The 13,002-nt window shown below is 35.0% G+C and overlaps 1 protein-coding gene across 8 annotated transcripts in view; it reads left to right on the top strand.

Moving 5' to 3' along the window:
• The window catches only part of CNBD1 (cyclic nucleotide binding domain containing 1), a 299,007-nt gene that overhangs the window by 175,272 nt on the left and 110,733 nt on the right, over nt 1-13,002 (top strand). For 7 of the 8 annotated variants that reach the window (XR_012065401.1, XM_072951719.1, XM_072951718.1 and 4 more), the window contains exons 7-9: nt 155-292; nt 1,466-1,598; nt 8,792-8,842. Coding sequence is in view for 7 of the 8 variants with exons in the window: in XM_072951719.1 (XP_072807820.1) it covers nt 155-292; nt 1,466-1,598; nt 8,792-8,842 (322 nt within the window). In the remaining variant the exon portion in view is untranslated. The remainder of the gene's footprint in view (nt 1-154; nt 293-1,465; nt 1,599-8,791; nt 8,843-13,002) is intronic. The other variant, XM_072951720.1, reaches the window with a different exon arrangement.

Raw genomic sequence — 13,002 nt, 5'->3', positions numbered from 1 at the left:
AGACTGCTCAGATCCCTGAGCAGTCTTTCAAAGACCTGGAGTAGAACCTACAATTCTGCCTTTTGCAGACTCTCCTAGATTGACTATCACTGGTATTTTTATGTTAATGACATGAATGACAATGACATGTAAGATGCCTTTGGTGCTTTTACAGCTTGGACAATGGAGTACCTTTGGAACCCTGGAAGTTACAGCTAAGATTGAATCAGAAACAAAGGCATACTCAGTGGTGACAGAGGAAGATTGTGAAATTCTTAAAATCCCTGCAAAGAATTGTGCAAAGTTAAAATCGGTATGACCATATTTAATTTATATACTAACACAGTATGGATGTAAATTAACACAGTTTTGCCTCTGTAGAAAGATGTCCATATCACTTTTATGCTTTAATTTGGCTTGAACTGGAGACCATTAATATATGGTTTATTTGATGAACATCATTTAAGCTTTTCATGAGTAGTTGAAGTGGAGAGAAAAGTCTCTGTGAATATAATTTATTAAATGTTTGAGTGCTTTGGTTTTTCATGAATTTAAGATTCACTCAATCATTTATTTGTTCATTCAACAAATACATGTTTTGGTTGTCAGCAGTATATCATGTGTTAGGGATACCGAACAATCAGAGAAGCAGATCTCTACCCTCTACAGTCTACCTTTGGGAAAAAAATACTTGGTAGTTATTGGCATACTGTTAAATTGTTATAATACACATCAAAACCCTGAATAGGTGAGCACAGCTTAATTCTGATCCCCTAATTCTGCTGCATTAGGACAATTTATTTTCTTCAAGCCTAACAATTTATTCTCTTTCTTCAAATACAAAAATTCTCCTCTCTCCTGTTTCTCCTCCTCTGGATGGCACAGGAAGTTTTGGGTGGCCCCATAGTCATGCTATATGCAAGCTCCTCGTCACAGGGTTTAACCCTGGTTCAGGTACCACAGGGCACTAGTGTCAGTCACAGGGAAGTGCTCATGTTGGAGGAAAATGAGACATTGGTCTTCCTTATTGAGATCTCTGATAGTTCGAGCTTTGTTCGATACAGTGGTCTTAGGGTTAGTGATACAGAAGACTTTTCCAGCATTCAGCTTCCTTCCAAATTCCTGGTTTCAGAGTGGCTGGCTAAAAAATAATGTTTTGTATGTTTGTTTTTACTTTCAATATGTCCATATCACTTATTTGATATTATTAAACACAACTTTGAATGTAGGCTTGAATATGATAGGGTATTTAAAAAATGCTAAAACATTTATGGAAGTCTAAAAACATTTTGAAAGGGGAGAAAATATTTTAGTAGCAGATCTGAAGATTAAAATTTCAGTATGATTATATGGTCATGCTCCTATAAAATTCAAGGGCATTGTATAGTAACGTACATTCATATAACCTTTATTTTACTTTTACCTTCTCTCTTCTCTTTTTAAAAATTATTTTATATAAAAATTTTGATAATGAGTTTTTTTTCAGGAAAAAACAAAACTGGAAAATAAACGTAGGGTGAAATTAATTCTTAAGTGTCCATATTACAAGGAGTGGCCAACTTTATCCATCTATGAGCTAGTTGCACTCATTAAATGGAAAACATTTCCTCCAGGTCATGGTGAGTTTAACGCAATTTTGGATACTTTTCTTTACATTACATTATTGGAATTTATAATTTTTCAGTTTTAATATTTTATATACGATTTCTTTATGAGTGCTTCTCTAAAACATTCAACCTTACCTTTGAATTGGACATTTAGATTATTTCTATATATCTACTGTAGGAACCTGGTAGAGATCCAGGAGGTAAAACTCATAAAAGTATGGGGATTTCCTGATGTCTGGGTCCCTTTGGAATTTTTAATCCTCAGATTTGTCCACAGTGAACCTTCAGCAATTTGTCAGTTACAGGTTTTTTTTTTCCTACTTCAATCCTGGTTTCTATGGAAGTTTCTGCTTTAGTAAGTTGTGATTCTCTGTATTTACCTGTCAGTTCCTCCAATTTTGTGGGCAGCAATTTGACCTGTAACCTCATTTCTATTATGAAAAAATTCTTGGTTTTTCAGCTTTCTACTTGTCATAATGTAGTGGTGACCTCCAAGCTCCTTACTGTTGGAGCAGAAAAACTAATTTTTTACTATATTTGTTATTTTTCTAATACGTGCTCTAGGGCTAACCATATACACCTAAATTTATGAGAATCTACATCAAATTTTTATTAACTTATTTCCAGTTAGATATAGAAATGCTACCATGCATACCTCTATTTCCTTTTGCCCCTTTGTGTGTTATTAATTGTTATACATATTGATTTATATGTTACAAACCCAACAATAAGTTATCATTATTATTTTAATAGTTTTATGTCTTTTAAAAAAAACATGAGAAAAAGAGTGAATAAGTGTATATTTATAGTATTTGCTACATTAAGTACCTTATTTACCATTTCAAGTTATCTTCATTTATTCCTATAAATTCGAGTTACCATCTGATATCCTTTCCTTAGTCCAGTATAAGTTTGCTCCCATCTGCCTCCTTGTGCTGTTATCGGCAAGTATACTACATTTTTATACCATAGACTCAAATCAGAATTATAAGCTTATTATTTCACACAATCATTCTCTGAAGACAAGTAAGAGAAGGATAAGAAATATACATTTCTGTCACCTTCTATAATTACATATTTACCTTTAGGGTTACTTTCTGATTTTTCAAGCAGATCTGAATTATTGTTTGGTGTTATTTCCTTTCAGCCTGAGAAACTTCCTTTAGTTATTTCTTTTAATGAGTAAGTGCTAGTGACGATAATCTCAGGTTTTGTTTAACTGGGAGTGCTTTTATTTGTTTTTGAAAAAATATTTTTGGATTCTTCGTTGACAATGTTTATTTTTTTCTTTTTTTATTTTTTGGGCACACTTTGAATATATTATCCCATTGTCTTCTGGCTTCAAATAGTTTCCAAAGAGAAGTTAGCTGTTAACCTTATGGTTCACGTATAAGTGATGAGTCATTTTTCTTCTGCTGCCTTCAAGTTATTTTCTTTTTCTCTGTCTTTTAGCATTTGTACTGTGATGTGTCTGTGTGCTTCTTCCATCTTACCCAGCACCAGAATTCTCTGTCACCACTTTAACTTTTATTTTTCCCTCTCCTCTGCTCCCACTCTCTTTTCCCTCAGTTATGCTCTATCCTAGACCCTCAGCTGTACTAACTGGTAATAAAGTGAAGTTTATTTTATCATTCACCTCCTTCCCAATATTTTTTCTCCTATTGTCATTAGGTTAAAGTTCAAAATCCTTAATATTGTTTAAAAGCCTGGTTGCATCTGGGCCATGCCTATGTCTCCAAGTTCTACATCGACTCATTCTTCTCCCTTCTGCTCATGTTTCAGACATTCTGGACTTCCATTAGTTCTAGTGGTACCCTTCCACGTCTAGGAGTTTGCACGTGCTGTTCCCACTTCCTGGAGAAGTCCCTTAACTTTCACCTCACTAAATTTATTTATTGTTTAGATAATTTTTCCAGATCAATTTAGGTTCTACTTCTGTCTCTTTGCTTCCAGAAATCTCTGTATACCCCATACCTGAGGGTTCAGCAGACTTTTTCTGTAAAAGACGATGTAGTAAATATAGGTTTTGCAGGTCATGTACAGTGTCTGTTGCTTCTGCTTCTTCTTTTTTACCATCTCCCACTTCTTCTCCTTTATTTTTATTCCCCCTCCTCCTTTTCCTTCCTCGTTTCTCCTCCTCCTTCCCTTAAAAATGTAAAATATATTCCTAGCTGGAGATCAGTAAGAAAATAGACCTCAGGCCAGAGTTAGCCCATGCGCCAGCATTTACTAACCCCCTGTCTTATCTCAACACTCATCACGCTATGTTACAGTTAATAACTTAAGAATCAGTTTTCCCAGTAGACTTAAAATTCCTCTGGAACATGTTCACCTTATTTTTCAGTACCCAAAAGAGTGCTTAAAATTTGTAGGTCCTTGAAATATATGTTGAATAAAAAAAATGAATGAATGTTTTGGTGTTGGTGTGTCTTTAGACCAAAGTTATGGTATATTTCTCCCAGAAGTAAATAATGTAACCTGTGCTGCTCAGTACAGATGGGTTGTGTTAATACGTAGCATATATTTTCTTTATTTGACAGAAATGGTATTCACTGATTGCATCTTAATATACTTAAACACACTTTTGTTGTTAAATTTTGATTGAAACATAATTAGTTGCTTTACCATCTTTGAGTAGAAACTTGAGGAAATTGTATCCTTGTGGTCAGTCAACCATTAAGAATGCTGTGAGGCACAGTGTTTTTAACTCATAATCCAGGTAAAATGAAGGCTAGTTGGAACTTGATATACTGTTAAAGACGAAGATTAGGATGATATTAAAAATAACACTAGTTAAAAAGCAGTTTGAAAGTCTGTTCTCTTCAAGAAATCACCAGGAGGAAAAAATTTTGAATCTATCAACTAATCATTTTTATTTTTAGCCATTTTGTTTAACTTAAACTATACATGTAATTGTACAGCTCTTGAGAGAAATTTATCTTGGATTATCGAGGTGGGCCCTATGTGCCAGCAGATGCATCCTTATAAGAAGGATGCAAAGGGAGATTTGATAGAGACAACAACAGAGGAGAAGGTGATGTGAATAGATTGGAGTGATGCTCTCAGAAGGCGGGTTTGCCAAGCCATGCCAGCAACGACCAGAAGCTGAGAAAGGGAAGGAATGGGTTCTCCCCAGAGGGGACCTCCAGAGGGAGCACAGCCCTGTTGAAACCTTGTTTTCAGACATCTGGCCTCCAGAACTGCCAGTGAATATGTTGCTATAGTTTTAAGTCACCTAGTTTATGACAGTTTGTTACAGCAGCCACAGGAAACGAATACAGCGATACACTATAAAACCATTGATTTTGTTCTCAAGTGATTTTGCAATTTGTCAAAGGTATATTAATATCCAAAGAATGCATCCAAACAAGCTTTGTAGGAAGGATGCAGTCTAATTTTTTTCTCAAAATTAATGGAATTATAGTAAGATAAAGATGAACAACATCTTAAACAATTAGGTAAAATAAAAGACAATTACTGCTGATGGAAATAATTATCTGGCTGCTAGATAGTAATCAAAATAAATTAAGCATTTATTTAATTAATTCAAATCCTTGGGAATAGATAGGATACCATTAAATATCTTTTAATAGGAGAACATTCATTAATTCAGATTCCCCAAAGGACACCTCACGAGCAAGCCAGGCAATGCTGAAGCCCTCTGTGGAGCACTTTTTTCCCTACCTCTTTCTACTTCCTCCATATGACCATCGCCTCTTTCATTTTGTCATTGCAAAAATTATACTCTTTCTTGTGAATGCAATTAATTTTTGGCATTCTATCTTCTAACATTTAGAGGTAAATTTGCATTTTCTTCCATGTAAAAAATAAGACAACCCAACTGCATTTTCTCACATTTTAAGCAAACCAAACAGATGAATATAATTTTTATTTTCTCTAAGCAACAAACATGTGGGCAGTTAAATCTATAGACATACTGAGTTACAAATGCCATTCACTTTCATCAAAATTATCTCTCAAAATTTCAGAGCAGAAGTTCTTTAAACACTAACTCTTGTACTGCAATACAAATATTATTTATAACCAGACTGTTAACAAGGATTATTGTTTCTTGATAGTACTGATTGCTTTCTTCTAAGTTTCTGTATGTCAAAGATATTATATAATAACTATTTTTTATAAATAAATAAATATAATTATAATTGGTTTTCTAAAAACCCAAAGCAACCTATTGAATGAAAAGCCAGCTCTATTGAAAGTTGTGATGCCACATCCAATTTTGCACCTTTAGAAGTTCATTAACATAAGTCCTTACCAGTTTTCATCATATTTGAAGATACATGCTTTTTGGAATGTCTTCTGCTTGGAAATTTCTTTCACATTTGGAGAGATAAGATGAACAAAGACAGACACCAGAAAAATGGAAGTAGTTCGATATATACCGTGTTATAGATTTTAAGTGGGGAAGAGAAATGAAAGTAGAAAAGAGATTATTTTATTTACTTCCAAATTCTATGGCCCAGCTCACTACTGTATGAAAGCTAACCAGAATTCTACTACAAGTCTGTCCAGCAGAAGAACATGCATTAGACCAAAGGGTTTCTGTTGGATATGGTGAGATCCTGAGTATGTCTAAAAAGATGAAATAAAGAAGTAGAAATTGGAAGCAGTGTCTGTGTATTGGCCAGTGATGACTGAATTCTTTTCCACTGTATTCCTGATGTCTATATGAAGAGCAATAAGATTTAAGAACCACAAAACTGAGCATATAATTCATAAAGGATTATAATGTAACTATATATAATTTTGAAGAAGTATAAATTTTAGAACAATGCTTTCTAATAGAAAGACAATAGAAGGCATGTAAAAATTTAAATTTTCTTATAGCTACATTTAAAAAAGTAAAAAGAAACAAATGAAATTTAATATACAGTGGTCCCTTCTTATCCATGAGGGATACATTCCAAGGTCTACAGACCAAACCTTATCTATACTGTGCTTTTTCTTATACATACATACCTATTATAAAGTTTAACATCAATTACTTACAGTAAGAAATTAATAATAACCAATAATAACATAATTACAATAATATACTATAATAAAAGTTACATGAGTGTGACCTTTCGCCCTCAAAATATCTTACTGTACAAATTTAACTTGTTTTCTATCTTTACTAAGCACATATCAAGCACTGTGGCTGTAACTTTTGCAGTTTGAGGTGTGACAGCAAAACTAGCACAAATTTCTTTTTCCTTCTCCACAGTTTCATAGGTGAAGATTCATTCTTACCATAGATCTTAGCAACCTCAGCATATTATTTTGTTTCGTTCCTTATTAATTCAAGAACTTTCACCCATTCACTTAAAGGAAGCACTTATAGCTTCTCTTTGGTGTATCCGAATTGTTAACATCACCACTCTTGCACTTTGGGGCCATTATTAAGTAAAACAAGGGTTACTTGAACACAAGCACTCTGATGGCACAACAGCGGATCTGATAACCAAGGTGGCTACTAAGTGACTAATGGGCAGGTTATGTGAAACAAAGGAGTGAGTCATACCCTGGGCTGGACAGAGCAGGGCAGTGTGAGATTTCATCACTACTGTTCTGAGTGTTCACATCACTCAGAACAAAATGCAATTTAAAACTTAGGAATTGATTATTTCTGTAATTTTCCATTTAATATTTTTAGACCATAGTTGACCACAAGTCACTGAAACCATGGAGAGCAAAACCATGAATACTGCATTTTAAACTCAATATATCTAATTTCAGTAGGCAGTCAACATAAAATTATTAGCTATGTTGCATCACTTTATTTGTAATAAATGTTCATCTTAAATCTTCAACATCCATCATGCATTTTGTACTTCCAGCGTATCTCTGTTTGACGTAGCTGCAATCCAGTTCTCAGCAGGTGCACATGACTAGTGGCTCCCTATTGGACAGCACAGATTTAGAACATGCAATACTTTCCCTGATATTGCAAAACATAAAAAAAGAGGCAAAAATATTGGTGTCACAGCTTTACAGAACTGCATTTTTAAAACTACTGACAGTAAAAATAAACTATATGGCTTCTTTTTTGAAGATCTTATAAATCATTATAATGACTATCTCCTAAAAAGTGACTATAACTAAGAACATAAACCATGTTTAAGTTTGTTTTCCTTACTCTGACATTTGGATGTCCTAAATTCTTTCTCTGGAATCACACCTTACAGATGAATGAGAGAGAGGGAGAGAGAGAGAGAGAGAGAGTCTGTGTGTGTGCGTGTGCGTGCGCACGCGCATGTGTGTGGAGAAGCTAAGAATATCTCAGGAAAATGAAAACAGATTTACATGTAATACTTGTATTTCATTTTAAAATGGACTATATTATACTAATAAACAGATCTATTGAGATTCCACAAAACTTTATCTCTGTAGATGTTAATGGACCTGATAAAATGATATTTATAATAATTCTAAAATTATTAATGCAAAACTTGTACAAGTGAAATTGTATTCTTTATGCATCAGGGAACTTATTACTGAAAGACATCCTATAACAATTTATTTGAGAAAAGAATATTCAAATAGCTTTATAAATCTGAATTTTACTATTGAGATTATAACTGCATTGCTATACTTTTTGTGATAAAACTAATATGATATTCCACAAAGCTAGTATATAGACATATATATTTGCAATTAAGACCTAGCTTTCCCTTCCACACCACCAAGAAAGCAGTATTAGCTACTTAGGTTCCTAGGACAATACACAAAACCTTATTAAATCATGTTACTCCATAGTATGATGGAGGACTTGAAAAATATTCATTTCTTCTGAAAATGAGGATAGCCCTCACTCCACCACCACTTCCACCCTGACCGATTGAACAACATAAACGATTATTCCGTTAGTTTCAAATTTAATTTGGTTACTTCACTCTGCTGAGACAGGGAATCCAACTGACTAAGGAAAAATGAACATTTATTGGACTCGATGTCAGCAACTTTGTAGTTACTTTTACACATATTATCTCATTTACTTCTCAAAACCCTTTATCAGTCAGGTATATTCATTTTATATTAATAAAGGGATACTATACTAAGGAAAACTGATATTAAGGAAAACTAAAGCTCAAAAATTTATTTTTCCAAGGCCAGACTTTTAGTAAACATCATATTTGAAATCCAGAATGCACTAATGAGAAAATTAATCCTTTTTCTATTGTATTATGTTATTTCTCCAAAAGGTGTTCTGGTATTTGAAGAAGTCAAAGCAACTGTCTATGCGTTCAGCAGAGGTAGGCGTGTCAAGACTCCAGGCAATGCAAAATCTGGAGTTTAATTTTTTTTTGTCATAAAGTCTCTATCAATCCACTTATTTGCCATTGTGCACTTTGGGGATTAACCTTCCTTCATCAATTTCCATATTTACAACTCTGCATCTGCTCCCGGCCAGACTTTCCTAGTCCCCATGCTCTTCTTAGATCACACACAATTTATAGAATGTACCCTGTTTTCTCTTTCAGAAGGAAACACCAAATTGTTTGATGTTCTAAGAAATTTTATTGCTATAATAAACAGTGGGAAATAGACATATGGTTAAAAAGGTCCTCATAGCATACTATCCCCTTCCTTTTTTCACTTAGATGTTACAGAGTAGCGTAAAGACAACTATTAAGTCTTTGGGTACACACGATCCTGAATTAGACTCAAATATTTCACCCAGAAAACCATGAACTGAGTTTAGAGTGTACATTTGGTAAAGATTATTGGGTGCCTGGCTTGTTTGAGAACAGAATGAGGACAGAAGACTCAGTCTAAATATAAGACAGAGTGAGGAGTAGTTATGGAAATTGCATCAGACCATATGTCACCTCTGTGTAAACTAGAAACAGGCACATCTTTCTCTTGGCAGATGCAGCCCTGTACCAGGGCATGCAGCATGGTGATGGGGATAGTGAGCTGGATTTCAGCCACACCAACCCCTGTAGCCAAGTGCCAGTAGCCTTCCAGCCCTCACACCTTTTCTCCTTGTACATGTAACATCCCAGCACCATAGTCCTGGTCTTGGGTTGGCATTGCAACTAGGGCTGGAAATATGGAGAAAAAAGTGAGAAAAAAATAGTTGAAGAAATAGGTGAGGGAGATTAAAAGTTACAAAATTCTGGTTGCAAAATAAATATCTTGTGTATGAAATGTACAGTGTAGAGGATATAGTAAATAACTATGTCGTATCTTTATGTGGTGACATATTGTAACTAGACGTCATGGTGATTGTTTTGAAATGTATGGAAATATCGAATCACTATGTTGTGTAACAGGAACTAATAATGTTGTAGGCCAATTATAACGCTAAAAGAAACAGAGAAATAAGCTAATTGAAAAAGACGTAAGATCTGTGGTTACCCGAGGTGGGGGTTGGGGGAGGGAGACCTGGATGAAGGCAATCAAAACGTACAAACTTCCAGGTATAAGAAATAAGTACTAGGGATGTGATGTACTATATGACACGTAAATATAATTAACACTAAAAGTTGTTAAGTGTGAATCCTAAAAATCTCATTACAAGAAAAATTTTTTTGTTTCTATTTCTTTAATATTGTATCTACATGAGATGAAGGAGGTTCACTAAACTTACTGTGATAATCACTTCATGATGTATGCAAGTCAAATCATTATGCTGTAACCGGAAACTTACACAGTGCTGTGTGTCAATTATACATCTCGATAAAACTAGAAGAAAACAAATGGAAGTGAAACAAGTTTTCTTAGCCCCTTGGACACCTAATTTAACTAGATGAATGTTGCTATGTGGAGAACGAATGTAAATCAGTCATCCACACATCAGCATAATTTGCAGTTTAAAAACTACAGGTGTGCATCAAAAGATCAGTATAATTATACTTTTTATGTTATAAAATATTTTAAGATATTTATGGATTAATTTTATTAATACTACTCTCAAGAATGGAAACATTTTTATAAAACATTTATTTCTGTGTGCATGAATATATACGTGACCAGACATAAAGAATATTGTAATGAAAATGAATCATATCTCAATCAGTAAGTATGTCTAAAACCCAGAACTCTGTAGAGTCATCAGAAGTAGTACCTGTCTTCACTGAGTTTAGAATCCACATTAAAGAACTAAAGAAATATCTACAGTTACATATTCTTCAATTGAAAGCTAGACACGTTAACTTCTAAGAGGCTAAAAATTTACAGATGTCCTGGTATGTCAGGATCAGTGAGTGATAGTTTGACTGAAACAAAATCAGAGAATCATATAAAATAACTTATTGGTAGCTTAAGCCTTTTATTTTATTTCAAATATTTAACACATATTGTATATTTCTCATGTTTTGATGGAGGGAGAAGTCCCTTTTGAGTATGGATCCACATTAGAGATCTGTATTTTTTGTACACCCTTTGCTAAAACATATGCTCTGTACCGCACTTACTGAATTAGACTCAAGGACAGTTTTGGATGAAGCAGAAAAGGCAGCTTTATTTCTTTTCCAGGCAAAGGATGTCATGGTGGGCTAATGCCTCTTAAGACTGCAAGCCTTCCAGGGAGAGAAGGCATGGGGTTGTGTAGTAAAAGTTCAAGAGTTCAAGGGGTGGGGCTAGTTTCCATAGAGATCACATAGAGGGTAACAAATTGCTGCAATGATGTCCTTGTTTCTGCAGATGCAATGGTTCCCTTCCCTCTACTGGGTACGAAGTTCACCTCCAGGTTTAGGACTCTCTTAATATTCTTGTACTTAGAACAAAGGATGCATAAGAAGGGGCTCTGTGGAAAGAGCTCCAGAGGAAAACTTGTGCAGTTTAAAGTCAGGTTGATAAATGCTTTTAGCCTTTTAAGCAGGCTGAGGCCTGGGATCTCCTGCTGCATGCTTAGAACAACAGGATACAAGGAAACCATTAAAAGGTCAAAAACAACTGCAGACATGCTCAATTGGGGCAAGTTATGCACAAAACACCCAACTGCTGTTTCTTAGTTCAAGTTCAAGAGGAGGGCACTGGGGGCAAAAGCAGGGCACTGAGCAAGATCCCTGCACGCAGCACCATGGGGTAGGGGGTTGGGTGGACTACCCAAGCTACCCTCCTCTCCAGACTAATCCTGGTCAGCAAAACCATGAGAAAAACACTTTAAACCGTTAGACAATTAGACAGTTACAAACACCATAGCAGATATCAGATGGCCACTGATGACAGTAGGGTCCTGCTCAGTTACACACCCATAAATTCTACTATTAATTCATTTAAGGAGAAGAAGAAATAAAATCACTTGCAGAGATTAAATTTTGTTTTGCTTTACCCAGGCTCTTACCTATAACCAACTGGGATATTTTCTTTTGCAACTGACAACTGTTAGGTCTTTCTGATGGAGCCATTGTTAGATTTCACAGAAACACAAACTCTCTCACACACATAATATTTGTTGGTTCAGCATTTGATTAATTACTTTTAATTACACTTTTTATTACAGTGAAAAATGCAAAGGACATGAGCAGGATTTGGAACAAACACAATTGACTACTGTCAAGAATAAAACTTATTAAAAATAGCACATTAGGCTATTAAAGTGCAACTTGCAGGTAGTCAATGAGACAAGGGCATGTGCCATGTTTTACAGAGTCATTTAGCTTGGCACACAATGTTATATGGAGTCTGGTTAAGAAAACTTCTGCTGAAAATTTACGTGATAAGAGCCTAGCAAGGATATTCCAGGAAGACTTCACGGAGTCTAACTTTAATACATTTCATTAGAAATCTTTGCATTTTAATTTCAGAAATCAAACTTAATGAACCAAGAGTGAAAAAATATATAGAATAAACGAAAAATAGTTTATTGGAATATAAAACTGGGAAGTTCAAAAATGGCTGGATCTAAGATCTGAGCTAATTTTACTAGGAATATTTGTTTTAGTCCTTCATTCTGTTTTGTTTTACGTTCTTTTCTTCTCTGGCAAGGTCCCCATATTATGGCAAAAATAGCTACAGTATACATTTTTGTCACAGCCAATGATCCCTGTGAAAAGGTTTCTTTTCCTGATTGTTCCAGGAAAAATCTGGTATGACTCATTGGCTGGGCTTGAGTCTCAGGTACACTCTGAACAATTCACTCTGGCCAGGGGATGGAATTTGTTGTTCAGCTGGAGCTGGATCACAGCCCAGCCCCTGGAAAATGGTGAAGTCTGCCTCAAACCACTTGGACTGCCGAAGGGGATGAGTGTGTTTCTACAGAGATGCTGAGACAACAAAAATACATGCTTCAACCATATGGGAGTGTGGTATTACATAACCTTCTTTAAAGTGTTTGGGCTGAATTAGTGAGAAGGCTGCCTCCTTTTGAGCTCAGCTGTGCTGTGTCTTCTTTGTGATTCTATCTCTTCACGACCCCAATTATTTCTGCTTTTGCATCCCACTGTAACTCCAACCAGAACTGTCA

Source organism: Vicugna pacos, chromosome 29 (assembly GCF_048564905.1).
Source record: "Vicugna pacos chromosome 29, VicPac4, whole genome shotgun sequence".
NCBI classification, from domain to species: domain Eukaryota; kingdom Metazoa; phylum Chordata; class Mammalia; order Artiodactyla; family Camelidae; genus Vicugna; species Vicugna pacos.
This window is presented reverse-complemented; position numbering and strand designations above follow the sequence as displayed.